Source organism: Candida metapsilosis, assembly GCF_017655625.1.
Source record: "Candida metapsilosis strain BP57 chromosome Unknown scaffold1, whole genome shotgun sequence".
Lineage (NCBI taxonomy): Eukaryota > Fungi > Ascomycota > Pichiomycetes > Serinales > Debaryomycetaceae > Lodderomyces > Lodderomyces metapsilosis.
The window spans coordinates 821,140-846,897 of NW_027138159.1; the positions used below are offsets into that span (position 1 = coordinate 821,140).

General features: G+C 38.2%; 9 protein-coding genes across 9 annotated transcripts; 8 read left to right on the forward strand and 1 right to left on the reverse strand. All coding sequences in view use genetic code 12, as the record gives it.

Annotated features, from left to right (window-relative positions):
• Positions 1-4,602: 4,602 nt before the first annotated feature.
• Positions 4,603-6,906, forward strand: WOR1 (transcription factor WOR1; the record flags this gene model as incomplete). Its single annotated transcript, XM_067692704.1, has 1 exon — positions 4,603-6,906. The coding sequence occupies one exon, from the start codon at positions 4,603-4,605 to the stop codon at positions 6,904-6,906; it is 2,304 nt and encodes a 767-aa protein (XP_067550397.1).
• Positions 6,907-8,321: 1,415 nt separating this feature from the next.
• Positions 8,322-10,205, forward strand: CDL1 (Cdl1p; the record flags this gene model as incomplete). The annotated part of the gene is made up of 1 exon (XM_067692715.1): positions 8,322-10,205. One exon carries the CDS (start codon positions 8,322-8,324, stop codon positions 10,203-10,205), a length of 1,884 nt encoding a protein of 627 aa, XP_067550398.1.
• A 575-nt stretch (positions 10,206-10,780) lies between these two features.
• On the forward strand, positions 10,781-11,707 carry MIR1 (Mir1p; the record flags this gene model as incomplete). Its single annotated transcript, XM_067692726.1, has 1 exon — positions 10,781-11,707. The coding sequence occupies one exon, from the start codon at positions 10,781-10,783 to the stop codon at positions 11,705-11,707; it is 927 nt and encodes a 308-aa protein (XP_067550399.1).
• Positions 11,708-13,705: 1,998 nt separating this feature from the next.
• On the forward strand, positions 13,706-14,395 carry I9W82_000374 (uncharacterized protein; the record flags this gene model as incomplete). The annotated part of the gene is made up of 1 exon (XM_067692737.1): positions 13,706-14,395. One exon carries the CDS (start codon positions 13,706-13,708, stop codon positions 14,393-14,395), a length of 690 nt encoding a protein of 229 aa, XP_067550400.1.
• A 507-nt stretch (positions 14,396-14,902) lies between these two features.
• On the forward strand, positions 14,903-15,613 carry RPA34 (DNA-directed RNA polymerase I subunit; the record flags this gene model as incomplete). Its single annotated transcript, XM_067692747.1, has 1 exon — positions 14,903-15,613. One exon carries the CDS (start codon positions 14,903-14,905, stop codon positions 15,611-15,613), a length of 711 nt encoding a protein of 236 aa, XP_067550401.1.
• A 246-nt stretch (positions 15,614-15,859) lies between these two features.
• Positions 15,860-16,729, forward strand: I9W82_000376 (uncharacterized protein; the record flags this gene model as incomplete). The annotated part of the gene is made up of 1 exon (XM_067692758.1): positions 15,860-16,729. One exon carries the CDS (start codon positions 15,860-15,862, stop codon positions 16,727-16,729), a length of 870 nt encoding a protein of 289 aa, XP_067550402.1.
• A 115-nt stretch (positions 16,730-16,844) lies between these two features.
• I9W82_000377 (bifunctional 4-hydroxy-4-methyl-2-oxoglutarate aldolase/oxaloacetate decarboxylase) lies at positions 16,845-17,591 on the forward strand (the record flags this gene model as incomplete). Its single annotated transcript, XM_067692769.1, has 1 exon — positions 16,845-17,591. One exon carries the CDS (start codon positions 16,845-16,847, stop codon positions 17,589-17,591), a length of 747 nt encoding a protein of 248 aa, XP_067550403.1.
• Positions 17,592-17,774: 183 nt separating this feature from the next.
• I9W82_000378 (uncharacterized protein) lies at positions 17,775-21,419 on the forward strand (the record flags this gene model as incomplete). Its single annotated transcript, XM_067692780.1, has 1 exon — positions 17,775-21,419. One exon carries the CDS (start codon positions 17,775-17,777, stop codon positions 21,417-21,419), a length of 3,645 nt encoding a protein of 1,214 aa, XP_067550404.1.
• Positions 21,420-22,436: 1,017 nt separating this feature from the next.
• On the reverse strand, positions 22,437-25,421 carry I9W82_000379 (uncharacterized protein; the record flags this gene model as incomplete). The annotated part of the gene is made up of 1 exon (XM_067692791.1): positions 22,437-25,421. One exon carries the CDS (start codon positions 25,419-25,421, stop codon positions 22,437-22,439), a length of 2,985 nt encoding a protein of 994 aa, XP_067550405.1.
• Between the last annotated feature and the right edge of the window lie 337 nt (positions 25,422-25,758).

Genomic DNA, 25,758 nt, shown 5'->3' on the forward strand with positions numbered 1-25,758 from the left:
GACAGATAACTCGGATTACATCTTATTGTTCAGAATTTCAATCTTGACGTGAATTGGTGTAGTTTATAATACTGAATGAAAATACAATAGTGGGCTTATACAGCTATTGTATCACTCTACCTCAGGGAAACTCATAAAAGAAATCCCCCCACTTACCACTCCGCATTCAGTCCGTGTTTACATTATTTAAGAATAAGCTTTGGAAATGACATCGTTCGATTAACGGTCGTAAACGAAAAAGGTTAATTTATTAGGGTTCGAAAACAGAAAATCCTATTTGACTACAGAATTACCTGAGCCAGTACCGGTTTTGCCCAACCCCTCGACGAATGTGTTGAACTGATACTGATAGCGATTGGAGAGACAGATCCGTAGAAATTGCAAGTTTAACGTCAAACTCAAATACGAGGCGGAGTAAAACTAGTACTTCCTCATTTAACATATCAGCTTCAATGTGTCTCATCTATTGTTGCAAAAAAAATGGGCTCATTTCATTGATGTCCAGTATACTGGACCCGAACACACAACACTCGCTTATATGCAGTTAAAACGCCTGAGCTCTGATTTTGTGTAGTTTTGATTTTAGAGCCAATTGTTCATGTGTAATCAGTAACTTGTAACGCACAAAAGGGAAAAAAAGCGATTGTGAGCAGGCGCCGGTTTTACAGTTACCTATTCTGGAGCTTACCTTAGGTTTCACTTTTGAATGCGATAAGTATGCTGCATAATTCCGACTCAGTCCATTGTATACCATGAGGAAACAAAACATTTGCGGTTGTGCGGATATGTGACATGTATCACAAAACTATAAAGACAAATTTCAGCAGGAGGGGTGGGGAAAGCTCTGGTGGCGGCACTCACAACAACCAAGTTGAGATCACTTTACTCCTCCTTTTGTATGTCCCATGGCAACTGATTAGACTAGATTTCAGCTTACATCAAATAAAGTTATAAAACCTTATACAGCATATCCTCTCAATTTGAGCTAAAAAAGTTTAACTTCAAAGGGAATTGAAAAAGTGCAAAATAAGAGAACTTGCGTCTATGTAAAACTGTCACTTGTCCCTCTTTCGTACTATGCCTCTACGTGAGCAAAAGCAATTTTTAACACCTTTTTACATTATGGACAGACAATGCAATATGATAAACGTAAATGGAATTGCATAAACTTAACGAATGTAAGTTGTGTAAAAAAAGTCTAAAAAATGAAAAAGCCTTTGAAATTAAAGTTCCTAATTAGCACAAAAGTAAAAAAAAAAAACATTATTATTATTTATTATTTCAATGAAAAAATTTTTTTTAGTCCAATCAATGGAACGAGGAAAAGGCAGCACACTTCAAAATTATCTTGTCTCAATTCGGAAGGGTTGTACATCAGATACATTTGAGAAAGGATTTCCAATAATAAGTTCATGGTTGAATTGTATGACTGCATAAACAGTTCGGTTACGCGGTGCAGTTGATAATTTTGTGAACCTACTTTCATTCAAGATGTGCACACAATCACAATTAAGATATTACATATGCTTTTGATACCTTCAACCGTGGCTCATCTAAGCGGCGCACTTGAAATATAATAGCAGGAAAATCAAAAGTGTCACAAACTGGAGTTATTGGAAAAAGGACGATATGCATAAGGTGTGATATAATTGCTTGAGAATTGTGAAACAATACTTTGTGTAAGGTGAAAGGGTGTTACTTGAGAAGTGGGGAGAAGAATGGGATCTTCTTAAAGCATTGCTCCTACAACTGCTGTATATATATATATACACAAATTTCATGTATATTCAACAGCTCGGAAAATTCATGTTAAGGGGACGAAGAGCAGTTTTAGTGATCTCACGATATTCCATTCCCGACCCATACACGAAACTTGAAAGCATACCTGTTTAATCTAACCAGGCTTCCATTGCAGGACTTACATCAACGATAGAAAGGAATAGAAAAAAAGCTTAATTTCTTTCACACGCAATCAAAAGTTTAAATTCTTTTTGTATCGAATCGTCCGTGGTATTACATCAACAGCCAAACAACTTATCAAATCCACTAACCAAAAGCTTAAATTCAGATTCCACTAACTAAAAAGAAAAAGTCTATTAGTAATCGTTTTTGTTTTATTTTTGTTGTTTACGAAAAGGGAAGAAAAATAAATAAATAAGAAATTAAGGTTTGGATTACAAAACCTTATTTTTCATAACTATACCCCAAAAACAGACACAGAGTAAAATAGCAATAACACTCCCACAACAATACTTGGAGTATTATTATAACTGCAGAAGAGATTATTGTTACATTTCAAAACTATTGTCCTTTGTCAACGCCTCTTGTGGCAAAGTATTCACATTACGAATTTTTATTATATTGTTTCACTAAAGGATATATCGCTCCTTACATATATCTGCGCATTCTTACAAGTCTAATTTTTCAGAACTTGCAAAAAGCGCTTTTGCTATTCCGTTGCCGCTGAAATCCTAGTAATAAGTTTTTCAAGAATAAGCTTTTTACCTTTCCTCACCAAAGGCAACTCCACACGAACAAAAAAGCTTAAATTGGGTTGGTATTTATTATTTTTTTTTTTGTTTTCCCATTTTAGACTTATTGCTGTTACAAACAACACAAAGCTTTTTCCCCCGTTTACGTACACTACCTGCAAACAGAAACGGGAGGATTACATACTGTTGGATTTTTCATAGTCAATTGGTCTATTGAAAGCTAAAAAATTTTAAAAATCACAAAACCCTCACAGAATACTAAGAGGACCTACTGGAAGACTCGAAAACAAAAATCTACAAATTTCAAAAAAAAAAATTTAAAGAGTTTGATACTATTTGATAAATAAGCTTTCACTTCCCCCTCATTGTGGATTCTTCAAAAAGGATCATTATCAGATATTTTGTTGGGGCCACATACATTACAAGTTACATTTTGTAATTCTTCAAAATTTTTGGTTTTCTTTTTTCACATCAACAAAGTCTAAATAGGAGGAGAGTCAGAACAATTGACTTTTTGATAGTGGAGTAGAGCAAAAGGTTCTAAACTCAATTGGAAATTAAAAATATCTAGAGTCAAAATCAACTATATCTGAGAGAGAATAACAGATTCAGGTACAAGCGACTACAAAAAGACTAAACCCAGATCAAGACATACACTAATCTAACTTCAAAAAGTGATTCAAGTTTAGCCGTCCTACGTCAGTTCCTGATCATCAGCCATACATATTTCAAATCCCGAGTTTGTTCAAGCGAATTTTTACTGAAAACGACGTCATACTCAACATTTGTATACACAACCATCAATCAAGGGTCATTCATTTTTGTATATCTTTCGTATCGATTTCACAATTATTTTGCTTGTCAATTGCATCCTGTTTAGAAAAGAGGAGTTCAGAGGGACGATTTTTGTTTCATAATAAGTTTCTGAAACAAGAGCATCAGTGATATTATAAATCAATCAGGAGTTCGTTATTGATTGTGTTGCATACACTTAATACTGAAGGAGTCTCCAATATAAACTCCCATCACATTTGTCATCCTCACCTATGCGAAATTCATATCAACTAAACCGCAGATTTTTGAAACTGAATACAACTTCATCCAACCTACTACACGCCTGCATTATCATTTAATTCCGGGGGAATAGCAGTGGCCTCCTATTATTATTATTATCAAAAGTCATACTGTGAGTGCATTATTTTCATAGTCTAATATTTTTTTTTTATTTCCTTCTTTTGTCCCATTACATTCACGGCATTCTATTTTTAAGCTTGGGAACCTTCCAACGGGGAATTCAACAAGTTTTAAAGTTTCAGGTGTTTTATTTTCTTGACATAGAAACTGATTAAACTTTCAAAAAAAAAATAAATAAAAATAAAAACTCAAAAGTCACCATAGTGTGGAAAAACCTAAAAAGAAGGTTTTTGTTGATTACGCTATTGTTGGTGCCACCTAAACTTTACCTACGTAAAGTTAAAATTCAAAATAATAATACTAAACAAAGTCACCCAAAACATTTTTTTGAGATTATCTGTGGGTTGTATTTTCAGATTTTCCAAGTTTGTCACAAAAGCGCGCCCAATTTACTTCATTGGAAAACTGGAAAGGATCATCAGCTGATAAATAAATATAAATACATCTGCTGGGAGCTCTGTTGCATTTTGGAAGCCGTGCTTTGTCTTCTTTTGGTTTTTTTTGCTTCTTCTAGAAAAGGTATACATTGAGGAATCACTTTATCGATCGTGCATAAGAAAAAAAATACGATTATCAAAAAAAAAACTACCTTAACACACAATTCAACTATACAAGTATATCCTATTTAATTCATTATAGGGTTAAACGCTCATAGTCAAAAGTCTTTGCAAAATTCCATTGACTGTTAAAGTTTGCTTTTTTTTTTACTACAACCACAAACTTTAGTTTATTTTTTATTTTTGTTGGACTAATTATTTTTTTGGTTTTTTCTTTTTTTTACTGGTTGCAACATATTCACCCGATTTTGTGATTGGCGTCTAACTTTTCATTGTTGACGCCTGGGACATATTAATATCTGAAAATCTACCACTGTTGATCAAAATTTTTACTATTTTTTAAGGAGAGCACTCAAAAAATGTCATCGGCAAACTTGGCACCGACTTACCATGGGTACATTGGGTCAACTAAGGATGCACTCTTGGTCATTCACCAAGCACTCAACAAGCGTTTGGAATTTGTTCCTCGTCGACCCCATGAACGAGAACGGCCGCATTTGATAAAGTCTGGTAATGTGTTTGTGTTTATTGAAGAACAATCGGGGATCAAGCGTTGGACGGATGGTACGTCATGGTCACCTTCTCGAATCTTGGGAAGATTCTTGGTGTATCGAGAGTTGGATAAATCTTGTCTCGACAATAAGGATGACAAGAAGAAGAAAAAGCGCAAGTTTAGTCTGAAGTATCAACAAGGAAGCATAGATGGTGTCGCTCTAGAATCAAGAGGTGTTAGCAATTCAAATCCACAATATCAACAATCTCAGCCACCATTGCAACAGGCTATTCCCAGCAGTCAGACAAGTCAATCAACTACACAAGAATTGATACCACCAAACACTATACCTGCATCTAACACGTATAGCGACGCTGACTATAGCAAAGGTTTGTTGAGTGGGCCGTTAGTCACTTCATATGTATTCAAAGACCAAGGGTTGATTAAAAAGACATTATCATTAACCACCAACACCAGCGATCTCCATTTGGAAAAGTTGAACGAGAAACAAACGATACACTTAATCAGTTACTACAATGCACAAGAAGTAATGAATGGAAAGCTACAACGTCCGTCAGAGTCTGAATTTAAAGACGTTGTCATTCCTGCAGGATTGTGGACTGCTGTCAAGGATAGCTCTTTAGGAGGAAAGATTCCCATTGAAGATGAAGCATTCTACTTTCTTGATGGAAATTACCAATTACAAAGCATGTTGCAACTGCAAGCACAACAACTGCAACAACAGAGACTCAGAGAACAACAACAACAACAACAACAACAACAACAACAACAAACTCCATCATATCAAACGGCCAGTGCAGCTGCTTTCAGCAATGCGAAGTTAAGTTATGGCAAATATGGTGGCCAATTACCTCAGCAACTGCAACAATTCCAATCACGCTTGGGACATCAATCACATATCATTGGTCCACAAAATCATTCTCAAAATGACATGACTCTGATCAAGCGTGATGAGGATGAAAGCGCACCCACTGCCGGCAACGACTTGAGCTTCATCAACCCGTTTTCAGGAACACAACAACAAATTCCAATGTATGGAAGCTCTTTGGGTCTTATGCCTAATGGGAGTGCTTACAATTACCTGATGCAAGGGCAGGGACTACTTAACGGACAAGCTCAAGGCTACACACAATCACAATACAATCTGTATTTTCAACCCAACACCACTCCAGCACAAACACAGACACATGCACAAGATGGTTATCCTCAACATTTACACCCAGGATTGCTGCAGCTGCAACAAAAGCAACAACAATCTCCCTATGGACCTCAACATCACTCTGCAAGTCCCAACACTCCCACACACGTATTTCAACCACCACTCCCGCCAAATTCGGCATCTAAATCATCATCTGGAATGGGGATGAATAGCACCCCCGGTGCGAATTCTGGTGGAAATGGTGCTATCCCGCAGTATAGATTGAGTTCAGGCGGCTCTTCTGCGGATCAATACTCAGTTGGCAACAATAATTCAGTATCTTCAATCAATAGTGGAGTGTATCAAGGCAGTTTGTCAAATACCACCAGCTCCAGCAGCGTCTTGACAACAAACTCCAATTTTTCAGTTCCAATGGGTTCGAGGAAATTTAGTCAACAATCCTCTGGAGGGCAAGTTCCAACTGTGAAAAACTTGAAGCTGACTACTAACTACATGAGTCAGGGGTACGGTACAGCAAATAGTAGCTCCAATACAGTCACACCATCAGCATCAGTTACAGGCCCATCTGTTGATAATACCCAAATGTTGCCTCCTACTTCTTCCAACGAGAGCGAAACCTCGCAAACACTCCCTGGACAACTTGTTGGACAGTATCTGCAGCAACCACTTCCAACGCACCAACTGCCACAGCAGCCAGAAGTAGCGCGTCATCAACATCAACATCAACATCAACACCATCAGCATCAGCATCAGCATCAGCTGCCCCATCAAGCACCAATGTATCATTATCAGCTGCCTCATCAGCAACAATTTCAAAAATGGAGCAACTCCCCACAACAAAATCCCCCACCTCCAACTTTGCAACCTAGTGGGAATGGTAATGGTGGTAACGGCCCAGGATCTGAAGATGCCCATGGCTCCTCTTCTGGGGGATTACCCAGTCAACAGGGCTCTTACTATCCTACGTCGATGCAAGGTCCAAGGTTTTAGAGACGATCGTCAGTATCTTTTTTTTTTTTTGTAGACAATGTTTTATATATAGAAGTAATATTAATACAGTTATGCCTCGTTACTTCTTATCCCAATCGAGTCTGCTGGAGTACTCTCATAGTGTCTTGACATTTAGGCCCTTTGATTTGGGTGAAAAAAACAATGCTTAATGCATGTGATAAAGTAAACCTACCTGTACAAGAACAGCTCATATTCGTGTTCAACATGGACTACGCATTCCGGGGAGCGGCACCACATAACCCGTTCTGCAGGAGTTTTAAACTTTTTTGCAATTCTTTCTGGTTATGAGACCTATTAGTAAAAAAAGACTAATCCAGAGAACAATAAAACTAAGGTTTTTTAAATGAATTACAGTTAAAAGTGGGAAGATACACGTGCTCGTTCTTCATAGTCAAAGCACTTGTGTTCTCATGAGAACACGTACGATTGTGAAAGAATTGCTGCTTTAGCGTTTTAGTGCTCAATTAACCTAATTAAATTTCAAAGCCACCCAGTCAAAAATGGGACTATGGCGGGCGCTTCTGGATTGTATGAGTACCCAAAACACTAGCTCATCATTTTCAATGAACCTTTCAAGGTGCACGCGATGCTTGGCGAAGGCAGTTTTTTTAATACCTCAGTCAACAAGGCTAAAAGCCGTTCGAGATAAACCGTAAACTGTAAACTGTAAACTGTAAACTGTAAACTGTAAACACTACATAGAACTATAATTGTTTATTTTTAATATTTCGCGTCTAGGTTTTTTAAAATTCAATCTAAATCCTATATTCCCTCCGTTAACTTTTAGCCCTAAAACTCAAAAGTATGAAAGTTTAATTTACGTGTTGTTGGATTTTACACAGTTATTGGGTTATGTCTAATTTTTGGAGTGAAATTATAAACAAAATTGAAAAATGCAGTTGGGGATAAAAAACTTGGTGCGTCGTTCTGTCTATTTATAGAATGTAACTGGACTTGTTCTGTCCTGTTCGTTCGTAGGTTACTTATGTATACAAGTAGGAAAGCAAAGTTCAGAGTAAACCAAAACAGCGGTTCATATGATTTAACATCAAGAAAGGAAATGAGGTGTAGTTTTTAAGATCCTTAAACAATAGTTGGTAAGTTTTTGCAACAATCTCGAGGAATAATTAACTTGACGGTCACTTCGCAAAAGAAATCGTGTGCTCTCCAAAAACTAGTAAGTGCTTACGCCTAAACCAAGCAAAACTCGTCCCACAAGTTGACATTTGCCCTCTTTAAAGAGCAAAAAAAAATACAGACTACAACAAACCTCGAAATTCACACTGTTTGCAACTCCTCTAATCTCTGAAAATGTGCTGCGCGCACCAAAAAATGATACAAGATATTTGTTTTTTTACACACAGAACATCAACTCCTACTAATCCATTCACCAAATGTCGAAAGAGCACAAGTCATTGCTCACAGTGGTAGAGGACTTGACCTCGATAAAGTCAATCGTGCCCCAATTACAGGCAACGTTCAATATTTTAATGACAAAGACACCTACTCGAGAGCGATACCAATATCTTTCAAATGTAACATCATCGGACGTTCAAGGTGAGGCAGCAAGTACTGTCGATAAAGTACAGGCATTGATTCAAACCCCCCAGACCCATGTTGCAGTCCATTTAAAGGAGCTACACGATATGAAGAAACTTCCTTTACTTACTGCGCTATCAAGGATCGGTTTCAAGCTGACACTTCCTGAGCAAGAACGAGAGTTGGGGACATTCTTGGATATTGTACCAACCGAAGAGGAAAGGGTGAATAAAGAGGAAGATTCAGACGCACCAAAACTATCGTATGGTTACTATTCCTATCCACCAACTTTGCCACTTATTACTGATAAATTACTACTAATACGAGTCGCCACTGACAAGTCATACCGCCAAGCCAGTGATTTCATTGAACTGACATCTGAAAAATATACCAATTCACACAATGCTAAACTAGCTCTACGAGGTCGATCTACAATGGAATTGATCTTGTTGGGTGTTTTGGATGAGAAATTCCCCAACATGTATGAAAAAGACTTGTTGACAATACGTGATAGAATAATGTCGTTGGAAATATTGGCTAAATTTGCATTTGGTTACAACTTGGTTGATGTAATGAAATACAATTTGTCGGTTGATGTTGATGATGAAACGAAAATGGAAGTATGTGCAAATATATTTCTAGCTTACATTGCTGGATTGCAAATGGACGGATACAATTTCAAGCTTATAAAACTGTGGTTGAAAATTTTATACGAGCCTTTGATTACAGACTTGTCTGAGTCGACAACACCCCTAGCGAAAGTGGTCTTTGTCGAATTTCAATCCTTGCTCAAACTGATTACGAATGTGAACAGATATCCACAAAGCAGTATAAAGTATGAAATTCTTGAAGTGAAGCCAGACCCGTATATTGTGCAAATTACTGTTGGCGATGATAGGGAAGTGGTGGGCGCTGGTGTCTCATCCACTAGTTATGAAGAGGCCAGGGATCTTGCAGTGACGGAAATTATGAATGATCAGGAAAGGGTGGTTCGAATTTTCACTATTATGAAGCATAACTATATAAGAAGTAGAAGTGGTGGGGGCAGAGTAGACTCATTATCATGGGCCAACAACGTGGAAAGCCAAAGCCAATTGAATTACACCTCTTCCACACCACCTGCATTTAGTGGAGCACAATCATCTAACGAAACGCCAATCGATGCACCTGCCAGTCAAAGCCAAGCGATCACTAGATTTGGTCAACATAGTCCATCTCCGCAGCCATATACACAACCACAGCGAGAGCCAATGTATGGTCAACAAGCTCCATATGGACGGTCTCAAGGATTTGGTTACTCATCACCCACTCAAGCTTACACTTCATTGAGTGATAGAAGGGATAATTACCAACAGTCTAGCTATTCGTATGAAAACACGCAAGATTACGGCCAACAGAATTTTGGCCAACTGGATTATGGTCAACTGGACTACGGTCAACCGGATTATGATCAAGAAGAACACGCCCAAGGACCGTATGAGACTATTCCATTATCACATAGGGACGTCGATATGAGAGCTCGAAGCGACTTGTATGCATTGTTGAATCCTTTACAAACGAAGCCTGACTATAAGATTACCAACAACATAGGTCTGTTTCATGCACTTTGCACGTGCGAGGGATTAAATCTTGGTGCAGGAATTGATACTACTAAGCAAAAAGCAGCTCAGAAAGCTGCTATGGCTGCATTATGTAATCGCAGTGCTTTGATCAGTCTCGGCGTGACACCTAGAAACTAAGTCTGGTATGAACCTGTCTTACAAGTCGTGGTTGATATGTGTTGCAAAATAGAGCCGATGATCACATTGCTGCGAAATGTGAGGTTATTTTTTTTTTTTTTTGTGGTTATTTTGCGTCTTCACAACGTGTGTGGCTTCCGTTTTTGCGAACTTTATGCAATGAGCCAATCAAATGATCCGAAATGAGGATCCCGGGATCAAGTCGTCACGTGGACCCGGAACACAAAAACAACGTAAAATTTTTTGCTTCTTGCGTGAGACACAGTATTTCTATGTTGAGACATGAATGGGTTGCAAATTATATACACTGTTGATAAGATATGCTTTGAATGGTAGGTATTTTACAGTATTGGTTTCTCACATCATCTGTATTAATACATTGATTGCTACGTTTGAGGTTAATTGATTTCTTTTTTTTTTTTTTCTGCCGTTTGAAAAAATTTTTTTTTTTTTTCTCACTCCCTCTCTTTTCGACTCGAATTTAAATTTCTTGAAAAACGTTGATCTCGAATTCACTTCTCAAATCTTCTTCTCTTCAGAGATCCATTTAATAACTATTCAAAGTATTACATACAATGTCAGCCCCAGCTACTTCTTACAAGCTCCCTGAATATACTGTTGGTGATTATGCCAAATTCGCCCTTGCTGGTGCTATTGGTTGTGGTACTACCCACGGTGCCATGACTCCAATTGATGTTGTCAAGACCAGAATCCAATTAGAACCAACTGTCTACAACAAAGGTATGATTGGTTCATTCAAGCAAGTCATTGGTACTGAAGGTGCTGGTGCTTTGTTGACTGGTTTGGGTCCAACTGTTTTGGGATACTCTATGCAAGGTGCTTTCAAATTCGGTGGTTATGAACTTTTCAAGAAACAATTTATTGAATTATTGGGTTACGACACTGCCAAAAAATACAAGAACTCCATTTTCATTGGTTCATCTGCTTTGGCTGAATTCTTTGCTGATATTGCTTTGTGTCCATTGGAAGCTACTAGAATTAGATTGGTTTCTCAACCAACTTTTGCCAATGGTTTAGTTGGTGGTTTCTCAAGAATCTTGAAGGAAGAAGGTGTTGGCTCATTCTACAACGGTTTCACCCCAATCTTGTTTAAACAAATTCCATACAACATTGCTAAGTTCTTGGTTTTCGAAAGAGCTGCTGAAGCTATCTACGGTGCTATCCCAACTCCAAAGAAGGACTTGACTCACGGTGCTGTTACTGCTGTTAACTTGGGTGCTGGTATCATTGCCGGTTGTGCTGCCGCTATTGTTTCTCAACCAGCTGATACTTTGTTGTCCAAGGTTAACAAGACCAAGAAGGCTCCAGGTCAATCCACTGTTGGATTGTTGATCCAATTGGCTAAACAATTAGGTTTCACTGGTTCATTCGCTGGTTTGCCAACAAGATTGGTTATGGTTGGTACCTTGACCTCCTTGCAATTCACCATCTACGGTCAAATTAAGAAGGCTTTGAGCTGTCCACCAGCTGTTGAATTGTAAGCAGAGAGAGAGTAAAGTAATACGATTTTTGCTTGTTTTGGTCACGGTGTATGAATGCTAATTGCATCATGCTTGTTAATATATAGAAAATTTTTACAACCATTAACAATTCTTTAGAGTTTCCATTGTAGGATATACTGGATCGTTGTGGGTGGGGTGAGAGTATTGCCTCGGCGGATTATGCATGATTGGGTTTCTCAGGTTGGTTTCGTCACGTGCCGGAGAAGACTTAGAGATCATTCGAATTCCGAGTAGTTCCCAAGATATGTGTAAATCCCATGGGAGGTGTGCAAGAGCATCTAGTCTATGCTCCTCTTATTGAGTGTACAGGGCCACAAGTATAGGCAAGAACAAAACTATTTTGCCTTTTATACAAGTTGACAGAACAGGGGCTGAGAAGAAATGGCTAGTGAGACAAAATTAGCCCTACCTAATAGATTCAATCTCCACTTCTCATGCCAAGAGATAAAATCAATAGCAAACTACTCTTCCAGCGCGTTCAACTGTTTTTCTCATTTGCAGCTTCGCCACACTGCCATATGATTTTGTGGTGCGAGGTTTTTTATTGCCGACACGGAAATATACGACTCCGTTTCCGAGAGCCGATAAAATTTTTGTTCCCACTTCTTCGTACTCAATGACTTCGTGAAAACCCAACATATAATCGATGGGCAACAATACTATAAATAGATTACTATTGTACTACACTCATCTCTCGGAATAGAACAAAAATTTCAGAATTGTTCTGGTCCCCTTTTTTTTTTGGTTTTTGTAGAACAAAAGTTTTCAAGTTGAATCGATGAATTTGGCAATTAAACGGCCAAAAGAGGAAATCATGGAACCAAAAGAGAGAAAAAAAAAAAATAAACAAAAACAGAATGGAACAGTGAAAACAATAAGTTGACATGCAGTTACACAAATAGTGAATAAAGAGGCAAATTTGGTTTTTTTTTATTTTGCAATAAAGACCATGTGTGAACAAACGCTTTGCTTCGGTTTGAGCAAGGCAGTCAGAGCAATTTTTTTTATTTCCTGAACGAGGCATAGAAAGATTCCGAAAACTCCCATCTTTTAAATCACCTGCAACGCAAGTGTCTCCAGATAGTAGTTGGGCGTATCGCGACATTTGCTTCTACGCGTAATTACTTTTTTGGCAGTTTTGACGGTAGGTACGGATTTGATCTGATGCGTATATCCGTCCCTTTTGTACAGACTTTAGTTTGCTCTCACATGATTTGAGTCTTGAGTAAACCATGCAGCACTTTTGGCAAATCCCCAAAAAGTAGTTTCGTGAGACTAGGCCGCATGCATAAAGAAATTTTCTATATTTGCTTCTGGTGGTAACGTCGGCTATTAACAGATTTTTGAATAGTTTGGAGTCCTTTACAATAGCGTGTTTCCTTTGTATACTTTTTCACTTTCTTTGGTATAGGAAGAATCGGTTATGCATGAAGTCACAAACAGAAAAATGTGTTTTACTTTCTTATTTTTTTTCGACCTTAATTCCATGCTTTTTCTACGAACATACTTAAAAATGGTGTAGCTTCTTCGCTTCAGATGGATGGGGGTGTATATAGGTTGACTGAAGGCTATGTCGTCATTATCAACCTCAACTCCAATCGATCGTATAGTGTATGCAATGTATGGTGATTCTTTTTTTTTTGATTGCTTTTTTTGTTATATGCACAACCAAAGGGGTAGTTTTGTGTAATGACGTAAAGAGTGTATATACACACCCTCTCTCTCCTATACAGAAACCATAATTAGTTAGTTAGTAGTTATTCCCTTTGTACCATAAACGATGACCCAAAATAAAAAATCGGTTAGTAATACACCCACAAGGCAAAACTAAAAAGCATATGGGTTACACTCGAATGATTGCTAGTTTGTCAGCTTTGTATAAATATAAAGAGTGTTCCAGCTGAAATTTATGTAAGTAATTTATGTGTTTCTCTTCTTTTCTTTCCCTTCCTCTTCAGTAATACTTCAGAATACAAAATGAGATTGTTTGAAACTTTATTATTTGCCATCACTTGGTTGACTTTACAAGTTGCTGCTGCTCCAGTAGACAAGAGATTCTTTGCTCCATCTTCACCAGTTTTCTCATTGATCGCTGTACACAATGGTACTACTTTCAACTCCAATTTAGTTAAATTCAATGGATCTGCTATCAAGTTAGGTTCAGATGACAAGGCTTTCTTTGGTACTATTGAAGCTGACAAAGGTTACGTTTTGAACTTGCCATCCACCAATGGCTCCAATGAAACTTCTACTGTCAATGTTGTTGTATCCAACAAAACTCACTTGGTTTCAACCACCACTAAGAATGGATCTGCTAGTGAACACTTTGGAATCGTCAACGGATGGTTAAGCTACTTGAACTCAACCCAATTCTTGGCTTGTCCAGAAGCTACTGAAGATGAAGAAGAATCATCTTCAAACAGTACTTCCAAGAGATCAAAGAAATCCACCAAGAAATCCAGCTCTGTTTCTAAGGCAAGCCAAACTCCTTCCAACTCATCCATTGAGTACGATCTTTTCGCTAACCCATTGAACAAGACCAAGTGTGAAACCGGTAAAGGTTACGATGTTAAGTTGTTGGTTCAATTGAGCGTCCCAGTTTCATTCACACCAGAGACCAACTCATTTGGTATTTTCAGGAGAATGATTAACAAATTTTTTAAGTAAATGGGTTTATGAAAGAGTCAAAGGTTAACTAAGGAAGCCTTTGCTGATACAAATATGTTGCCTTGAAAAGGGTAACACTTTTTTCTTAATTTTCTTCATACGATGCTATTTTTTTATTCGGTGATTAACTTTCGGATAAGTTTATATACCCGTTGATTCCATTATTTTTAGTTCCTAATACAGGGAAAGTGTTAATAAAAATGATTTTTGTTATAATGTTTAATATTGTAGAGAAACTCTACACTATGTCTGTTGTGGGTTTTGATGGACCCGATTTTGCAACCTTCAATCAGGCCCATTGAAAAGGCGTAGCTGCACTGTAACGCGCTTCAAAGCAGACAAGAGCTGCCAATACCTCAACATGCCAACATAAAATCCCTCTTGAGCATGTGGTGTAATATTTCACTCTACACTTCTGACTTCCACAACCAAAAGGCTCTTCGCAAAAAAAAAAAAAAAAATTATGGAAAAGAGCTCAGGCCATCACATCCATTCTTCCAACCCAAAATGGCTCCAACAAACTACAAGTCTAGTGAATACGTTGACGACTCCGATCTAGAAGAAGACCAAGTGCAACCTTTTGAACCACCAAAGCATTATCACAAACTTTCCCATTCATCAAAAAGCTTACCCAAAACAAAAGATAAGGAGATATGGTTGATTAAAACTCCAAAGAATTTCCCACTTGAAAAACTAAAGACCTTACCTATTGCATTTACTAAGAATAGAGTTGCTGAATCATTTGAAGTTAGCGGGTCTTCTTATCAAGTAGAAGAGGAACTCAGCCCAGCTTCATCTTCGTCAATAATTCCAACTACTGAAATAAACAACAAGCATACCATCTTTAAAGCCAAGCACAATTCCTTCAAGCCAACTGATCTTAAAATCAGTCGCTTTTATAATATCAAAGAAGTTGTCAATATTCCACAAATCGACTTTGACAAGGCTAGAGTACCTAGAGAAAATGTCGCACAATTGAAGAGATTGAGGATGAGGCATTATCCTACCGGATATAGTGAAAAGGACTTTGACATAACCTATGACGATGACTTTGATGAGGAAGCGGGTAAATCAATCAAAAAAGTCAAGGTAGATGAAGTACAAGAACAGAAACACAGTGAATCAAAGCATCATAAGGAGAAGAAAGAAAAGAAGGATAAGAAAGACAAGAAGGACAAGAAGGAAAAGAAGGAGAAAAAGTCAAAAAAGGACCATTGAGGGGAGTAGTATAATAGAATGATACTAAAAAGCATATCAGTGTAGAAGTATAATGCTCTATTGACTTGATCCATCTCTTGTGACCAGCATTCATCTACTTCCATAAGAAGTTAAGCACTCTTCCCTAGGTAATTGTGATGTCTTGAATTTCCTAAGGTGATTACGTAATGTATCCATCCCTACTTTACATCTTCTCACGAAAACGAGCTCTTTTACGAATTCATCTCCTTTGGTCATCCACTAACTATGGGAAGTGCAGCATCAAAACAAGGGGGCAGGAAGTTGTCGAAAACAATCACGGAGTCCGTCTCAAAGCCAATAAAGCGAAGTGAGATTGATATTTTGAATGCCCAAAAACAAGCATCACCAAGCAATGCAAATCCCAACCATCTACATCATCCTAACACCACGGCATCACCAACACCACTTAGTGGAAATGGACAAACAGCCTCCACCACCCCAGATGAAAGTCTAAGCCAGAATGAAACTGCGTTTAGAGCAAACACTGCCACCACATTTGATCCAAAATCCTTGCACAATAAAATTGGTCGTCAGACGAGTACTTCACCGGAGGGTAAAGATGGTGGTGATCCTCATGAACAAGGTACTTCTACTTATGACAAAGGTTTCATTGACTCACTCAACCAGTTGGGAAAACAAATCAAAACGGTGGAGTTTAACCCAGCCAAGGATAAAAATGCCTCCGCCATAAAACAACTTAACGAGAGGAAAAGACTTTATGAGCTTGGTGAAAAGGAGATTAAAGATCAAATGTCACAGAATTTCCACGACGGGAAAGAAATATTTAAAACAATGGTCCATCCGCAAACATTGACTGCTATTTTGCGAGACCTTAAGGACCCACGTGTTGATAATGAAACTATAGCCAAAGATTACCAATTGAATCCAGAGTTTTTGAGCAACATCGGTGATGTTTTTCAAGTGCCAACCACAGTGAAACAGTTTGAAGAAGAAACGAAAGCTGATGAGGTGGGTCACAAGACGGTACCACAACAACGCCGCTCGATTCATGAGAAGGAGGATGAAACTACCAGTGAAACTGTCGATGGTGAGACATACAAGAAGTTGCAGAAACGTTTAAGCTTAGACGACTGAGTTGTAAACGAAGTGGTTTTGTATATAGTTTTTGTATAGTTTTACAGTGCCGAAGAAAAATATAATCCGGGGTCGCTCCTTTTTCTTCTTCGGTTTATTCCACACTTTAAAGCAAATGCCACCACCAGTGCCTAAACTGTTATCTACCAAAGAGGTCATCAAATTTCTTTCAAGTTATTCTGCGTGTGACGTTTCAGATGCCTTGAATCAACAAGGTTTAGCACAAGGAGGATTCATCCCCAATTTACTTAACCGATCACCGGTTTTGTCCGCCACTTCGGCCGTCGGAAAAGCATACACAGTTTTATATGCACCCAAATCGGATCCAAGGCCAGCAGTGAAGCAGTCCTACATTGACCAAGTCCCTGAAGATGCTATTATAGTCATTGGTTTACCTTTGGAATTACAATTGACGACAGCTCCTTATCATAGGGTGACCAATGCCTTATATGGAGGCTTGATGTCGACTAGAGCACAGTACAGGAAAGCCAATGGCTCAGTTGTTTTGGGCAGAATCAGGGACCTAGATGAGCATAATGAATTAAAGTATCCCGTATGGTCCTATGGATTAGGGACAACTGCTAATGGCCCAGCTCTCAAGGTTGTTGGTATTGATGTTCCATTGGAGATCAAGATTACCAGCATTGACCCATCAAAGGATGAGGAGACTTTGAAAGTTAACCCTGGAGACTATATAATAGCTGACAAGAATGGAGTTGTCAGGTTGGAAGACAACGAAAAGTTGGGTGAGGTGTTGAACTATATTCCAAAGAGAGTTGAGGCTGATACAAATGTTAGTGCTGACATAAAAAATGGAAAGCCTGCAGTTGAGTCACAAAAATTTTGGAGAGGCAAGATTTGAGTCAGATGAGACACTAAGTGTATAGGATTAGACTAGGAGTTCCATAGACAATTTGTGATTGATTATTATTACTGCTGATAAAATAATCTGCGCCATTTTTCTTTCACTTTCTTTACAGCGCACACCAGAAAGTAACTTTTGTCAAAGAAAGCAACAGCAATAACCACAGTCTTATCCCCAACCATGCCGTTGGACTTACTACCAGAAAATGGAGATAGGAAACACTACAACTTACCTGAACTTCGTTTGGAGATTATCGGAAACAAAGATCTTAAATTCAAATTGTTGAATGATGTTGCATTCATGAACCATTTAGTATCCAACTTTGCTGGCAGTATAGACAAACTTATACACCTGAGAGATGAAACAGCATATCCATTGGATATTTTGGAAGAGGTGGTGGTTACGCTTCGTATCCTTAGCTCCTTTGCATCAGAAATCGACTCTTTAAACAATGATGGTGTCTCCGGGTCAATTGGAATCATGCAACAAGCACTAGATCCAATCACGCAGCTTCTTAATTACTTTGTTGAGATTGCTTTTCCGCTGCAAAGAGGAGAATGTGCTTTTCAAGTTGAAGCGTTAATGGGCCACTGTTTGGATATTTTAATCGTATTGTCAAACCTTCGACAAAATCAAGTGACTCCAACTACAATTTGGCGATATATTACATCATTATTAATGGCCACTGATGTTACCCGTGAAAATAGCATCAAGCTACACCCAAGCATCATAATCAAGCTGTTGAGGTTGATACCTTTGGTGCTCACAGCTTCAGTGCCCTTAAATAGCAATGCTTTGATGGCATTAGCAACGGCATTGTTGAGTCGTTTATCATCGGACTGTAAGCTGATAGTACAGTTGCACTTATCTGAGGTATATCAGTCCCAAGAGGATTTGTTTAGTGTTGCATTTGAGGACGACCATCTTCCGAACGTCGACTTAAATAATTCATTAGTGGAGAGTGTTGCTAGTGCCGAGCTTTTGATGGAGATGATTACTGCATCGTCACAATTAATGAGCTTTTCAAAACTGCACCACGACCCTTTTCTTTTAGCAGTTAGACGAGATGCTCCTTTTGGGATCTTTTTGAGTACGCCTTTGTCGAAGCCACTAATCCCATTAGCCGAAATATACATCTCGCTACTTTTATTGATGAAAGTTAACTCCAAAGAGCTTAATCTTGCATCACTTAACTTGTTGGTTTTATTGTTGGAGAATTTGGGTGTTCTGGAAGTGCTTTCAGAAACAATTATTTTTCGTAACTATGACAAATTGTTCGCAACCATCATACAGCTTTTGGATTATGGTAATAATTATAATGGTGACGAAGAGACCAAGGTAGTCAATCGAATAAAGAGGAAAGTTTTAAAAGAAGCTAATTCATCATTTGATAGGGAATCCTTGCGTAATCGCCCACGATTTATGGCTTCAGCAACTGAAATATTGGCCAACTTGTGTACCCAGTTTCCAACATTGAGCAATAGGATTTGTGATACCAACATTGATTACAAGTTAGTTTGCAGGATGACGCACTGTTTCAACCGTAGTGGACTATTCAAGGCATTTGAAGAGTTAAAGCTTAGATCAAAGTTTGGAACAGTTTTGGTTGACTTTGTATCAACTCCTATTAAAGATTTCTACTCTAATGAGTTAGCTGACCTTTTTTTGCTTCTCAGTGTGTACACAAGTGAACGGGAGGAGTATAGGAATAGGTTGGTGAAGTTGTACCAAACCACTACTTCAAATATCCCAAGAGTGATTTTTGAAATTGTTGAAGGTTATCATTTTCTCCTCAACCAAATACGGTTAACACAAAGGGTATTGAGGTGTACCGCAAAGACTAGAAACGTTGATTATGAAACACAAAAACGTCAGCTATCATGGCTTGGAAAGAACTTGGGAGTCATTAGTATATTAGCAGACTTGCCTCTTTTCACAAATTGCTTTTACTTTATACGCTCGCAATCACGATCAGTGGCAACCTTGAGAACATTTTTTGTCGAGGCCAACTACTTCAAAAGTTTTGTGACACGAGATAGTACGGACAATGTCCCTGTCGTCGCAATTAATGGTATTAACTCGTCGGAATCCAACCAACCGACGATACGGCCGCGTATGAATGGAGACGCTCCCTCAAATTTTCCATCAGAGCCCTCATTTCCACTCACTGCTGGAGGGTTTGTGACAAATATTTTGGAGATAATTCGCCTTTATGAGACATTGGATTTAACGTGGGATTTTATCTTCAAGGCCAACAAAAACAAATTCGTGCAAGAAGGTACTTTCAGAAAGACTTTCAAAACTAATAAAGCTTTGTGTGTGAGTTTGTTGGCCAACTTTATCCTTGACTTTAGCTCATTCAGGTACAAGATTGTTGGATATGAGAACTTTTTATCAAGTTTATCGATTATTTATCAAAATTCCACATCTGATTTTGATGAAGTGTCTGGTTTGACAGAAGAGGACGTATTTGAAAGAAATGTGATGCAGTTAAAAATTTTACAAGTCATGAAGAATTTTATGTACAATGAAGCTTCTGAGAACAAGCAAGAGGTTTTGAATTTCTTTCCCTTGAGTCTTATACTCCAGAAAGCAAATTTTGGAATTGCTCCTTCCGATAAATCCACATCTGAACCAAAGGAAACAAGAGATACCAAACTTCAGCAAAAGATAGTTGCTTTTGAAATTTTGCGTAATTTTACAGCAGGATCGCCTTCTTTTTCTCGCATTTTAAGAGACGCCTATACTGGTGAATATTTGACAAATGAGAGGCAAGAAGTTCGACCCTTTCTTCCACAGAATTGGTCTGAGTTTGTCATTCGTAACATAACTGAGGGATCTATCTTCTTATCAGACGTCGATCAGGGCCTTGAATTTGACAATGATGAAACATTGGTACAATTTATTGGGAATGAGAACTATGTCAAGATGGTCAGATCCATAAACTTTACTGAAGATCATACCTACACAGTGGTTGATAAATTGAAACGAGCTCTATTTCCTAGCGATGACTTGTTGCGTATTTGGATGAGATTGCTTTCATTTAAGTTGCCAGAGACGATTTCAAGTAACCCTGACTTACAGCGTTTGAATAAGAATTTGAATATGATCAAGATCTCGATTGCGTGGATTCTTGTCAACTTAACTTGGAAATCGTCTGATTTTGCTTATGACTTACAAAACTACACTGACTATGAAGTGTATCAAACAGTTGACACCCTGGGTATTAAGAGAGTTTTATCCCAGCTAAATAAAACCAACGAGGATGTGAATGGAGAGTCGACTAATGAGCAGGAGTTAACAGGTGATGAGCTATCGGTTTATGATCGTGCCAAGTACTTAGATCAGTTTGGCTTCACAAAGGTCATTTATGATGTGCTTACTGACTACACAAGGAAGGCGTCAAAAATCCCCCAGTCAAATTCGGAAACTACTAGTGATGTTGAGCCAGACGTTTTTGAAAAGCTAAGAAGTGCGTTACATCAAATCAACTATCTATGTCGTGGAGTTCGGTCTGGTAGTTTTGTCCCTGACTTGAGGACCAATCATGCTGGCAGAGGCGACGACTTGAGGCTCCATAGAAACCAGGATAATACAGTTGACGTTGTTGATGATATTGGTGATCTTGTCGATGACGAAATTCGGTATGAAATATCAAGGAGAAGAGATGAGATTAATTCTGAAGATGATGGAAATAATGAAGACGAAGATATGCAAGAGGACGATTCTTCTGACAGTAACCCTGATGCTCAAATTGTACAAGCAACGGGAAATGAAAGTGACGAATCGAATGATGAGATGCCCCATGAATATTGGGTGATGTAATTATGGTACAGCATAAGACTAGTGTTTAGGAGTATATTGAGAAGAGGTGATTTTGTGGCTTCCTCTCTGTTCATATGGAGTGTATATACATGAATGGAAACTGTTAATTTGTGTATAAGTGGTCTAGCGGAACCTACTTTCTAGAAATGGAGAGAAAAGTTGTCATGACTATTAGAGTGGATTGTATTTATAGCGGTATGCTCCCATTTTCCTGCCGCTTGCGTCAATAGATTGGCTTCGATTAATAAAGGACTGACTGAGCTTAATAGCTATATGGAAATCAATTAAAGTTTATTGGTTGCAATCGAGTGCTGTGGTGATGAGCTGTTACTCTTCTCTTCAAGTTCTCAAATTTCAATACATGTTGGAAATTGCATCCACCATCAAGTCTAAAACACAGTGAGTAGAAAGAATGATGATCGCGACAAGAGAGAAGGGAATAAGGATCGGGATTTAAACAACAAGATAAATATAGCATAGAATTGAAATAAAATACTGACGGGCACCACTCCACCAAATATCTTTCCAACCTTTAATAGACTTTTGAACGTTAGCAGCATCAAGTAACACTTCGTAAATGAACAACCTCTTCAACTCGTACTTTCAATGGAACAACCTCTTCAACATCTCCTCTCAACCCGGTTCAAATTTCAACAAACTCTCAAGTAAAACATATGTCAACAATGGATTTTCTCATTGTTAGACTTGCTAACTGTATTCAGAAGATAAAATCTTCTTCTTCTTCCAGGATTCAAATCCAGCTTCATCTGAGCATATATTGAACTGGTTCAAGGATCAGAAAGGAAATCCTATTCAAATGTCCCCCCGAATAGTCTTTAATGAGGAAATCATCAGCACTGCATTAAATGCAGCGCCCTAATCATGATAACCTCAGACCAGAAGACACCTGAGCGATTTTTCTATCGTCATCTATTCCCCGTCAACTATAATTCGCTCTCTTGTTGGTTGCTCTGAGAAGCTAGATCTAACTCCGCTTTTCTCCATTGTCATAATCCATTATTTCCAAAATGTTCTATAATCAAGAATGCCTCCATTCAACCACCACTTTGTTTTGTCCTCATAAATCCAATTCCCTCTGGGATTTTGAACCCAACGACCTGTTGCCTGCGCTGCAGCAATCTGTTCACTTTTCATTTTCTCATGAGCAAGCTGGTGTATAGTCGGTCTTGAGTAGTTGGCCCTTTTCTTTCTTGGTTTGTAATGATCGTTGGTGAAACCACGCAGGCCAAAAAATTGGCCAGTTTGAGGGTCAATAACTAATTTTTCATCAGTAGGTGGTGGCCGATAAGAGTCAAGGTTTTCAATATCCTCTTCTTCGGGTTCCTCGGCGGGTGTAGCATCACTTCTTGGACCATATTGCTCATCATTTATCAAACTTGGGGTCGAATTATATCCCGTCGGTGGGCGACTAACACATCTTTGCAAAAGCTGGGCATCTTCAGTAGCATCATCTTCTTCTCTTCCTGATACATCTCTTTCATTTTCTAACAACTGAGGTACTAATTCTTCTTTCCTCTTGTGATCATAACGTTCAACTATGAAACACTCATTGGTGTCGGCAAATCTGACTTTGTTTGTTTTCCGACGAAAAGTTTTCTTGAAACTAGCTTTAACAACATCCAAAGCTTTACGCAAGTGTTTCAGTTTTACTTTCCTTTTCGTGCCAGCGACGCCATCTGCAGAATCATCACGAATTTTAATGATGGGTTTCAAAACCAATGGGACTACTTCAGTGTCTTCAACCTCTGCTTGTTTAGGTAAATCACATTCAGCACCAGCAACATCTTCAGTAGCTTTATCTGTATCACTTGCAGGCTCGGTCAGGACATTCTTCTTTCTCCTTGATGGTGACCGTCTTTTTCTTTGTTTCCATTTTTGGTGCTTGTGTTTGGAAGCATCCACCGAAGCTTCTAAGTTTTCAGCTTCACAACTCACTTTTGGTGTATCAACAATAGGACCAGTTGCATCAACTTTCCGTGTGTTCCTTTTAAAAGGCTTAATCAACTTCTTCAAAACTCTCATCACTTTGGTTTTCCTCTTCAGTTCGTTGACTTTAGTATCATCTGCATCTTCAGGGTTCAATGGTGGAGTATCAGCAGCTAGTGGTTCTATAACCGCATCTAACCTTGTCAATTCGGGTTGTTCTCCTTCTGGTTCACGTGCATCTAAGGCAGTGTTATTTTCTTGTTCATTATTGTTGACAGCACTTACATCAACTTCATTGACTGTGGTCTCGTTTTCAGTGTTCAGATTATTGCTTGAACCCTCATTGCTGGTGGGCCCATTTCCATTGTTGACGTTGTTTTCCAATTTTGTATCTCCTTCATCTTTGTAATCATCAGCATCAAATAACAACTCCACTTCTCCCGTTGTTTCAAATGGGACCCATTTACGTTTCCTCTGGAATAAATTCTTCAACTTTGCCTTAAAAGGGGACTTTTGCTTTCCAACTGACTCATTAATTTCATCTGATCCTTGTTTCTGTTTCCTCAACGTGACAAATCTGATCCACTTTTGATTCCATTTTGTATTTTCTTTTCCTTTTGGTTCATTATTCAAGTAAAATTCATCTTCAACTCTTGGTTCATTAGGGACATCTTCACACTGGTTCACACTGACTTCTTCATCCTTCTCAACATCTTCATCTTTTGTTTCTTTTTCCTTCTGGTTGTTATGTGGTAGAGATAATTTTTCCAACAGAGAATCACCAATTGATTTCAACTTCACGACTTCCTTTTTGACAACAGTTTTATCATCCACTTTCACATCAATGTTTGTTGCTTGGTTGAGTTCACATTTAATTTCAGTATCCAATTCTGGTTCAACATTTGATAACTTATCAACGGTATGCTGGTTCTTTAATTTCGTTCCTTGATCTGATTTATCCAACACCTTCACACAATTGTTCACAACTTTCTTGTCTTCAACTTTGATGTTCTCAACTTGTTTGCCTTCAACTTGATTACCTTCATCTTTATTGCCGTCAACTTTCTTTTCTTCAACTTGATTTACTTCAGCTTTCGTGTCAACTTGTTCAACTTTGATTTGCTTGGTTTCAACTTGTTCAATTTCAACTTCTTCAACTTCATCTTTAACTTGCTCATCTTCATCGTGTTCAATTTTAACGTCATCAACTTTCACTTGTCCAACTTTAACTTTTTCAACTTTCACTTCTTCAACTTTCACTTGTTCAACTTCAACTTTTTTGACTTCAACTTTAACTTGTTCAACTTCAACTTTTTGATTTTCAACTTTAATTTCATATGTTTTAACTTCAACTTCATCTTCAACATTCTTATCTTCAACTTCCTCATCTTCAATCTGCTCATCTTCAACTTCATCTTCATCTTCATCTTCAACACTTTTCAAATTCAATTTTTCAAATTCATAGATAAAACTATCGATGGAGTCAATAGCTTCAATACTTTTCACATTCAATTGTTCAAATGCTTGTATAAGACTGTTCATGCGGTCAATTGCCGCGCTTTCATTATCATCATTAATAGCAGCCAACTTTGATTCAAAATTTGGGAATCTGTCATCAATACGCAGCTTCTCCCATCTTCTTTTTAAGCGTGAATGATCATCTTCATCTAATACCCGGATGGTGGGTTCAACTTGCATGTCTTCATAAGTTGTTAAAGTCAATTGTTCAAATTCTTGGCTGAGACTGTAAATTGGGTCGTTTGCTGCATTTATGTCGTTTCTGTTTGCAGCTCTGTCCATCAATGTAATTGGTTTTGCGATCGAAGCAAGAGGATAGGTGCGTTCTCTTGCATCTTTGCTTGACTCTAACATGGTAAATGGTTTCTTGGTTGGTAACATGATTTGCTTGCTCATATTCAGGTGTTGAGCTAGGCTGTACATCCTCATCAAGTTGGCTTCTTCATCAGTTGCTTGGTCGAAGTTTTCCAACATTGAATTGGAGGCGATGGCGTGTGGTGGTTGTTGCTTTAAGTAGTAGGTGGCGTACAACAGCATGTTACTTGGGAATTAAGGGTAGATGAAGAAAGAAAGAAAGAAAGAAAGGGGAAACAAGTTATGGGGTTTTTGTGGTTATATACTTTTTTTGAGGGGTTTTATGGGATTTGAGCATATCAAAAAATCCAGACAGAAAACAGTTAAGATGAAATATATTCGTAATTAGCATTTTGTTATGCTTTCCCTGTATTACTTCATTAGTGTACATAGCGATAAACATATATACATTACATTGTATCTTTGATTGTTCCATTCGATCTTGTGTCTGGATATCTTTTTTGCAACACAATCTTAATTCTAGATCCTACACCAAATCGGGAAATGGATCTGTTATGAA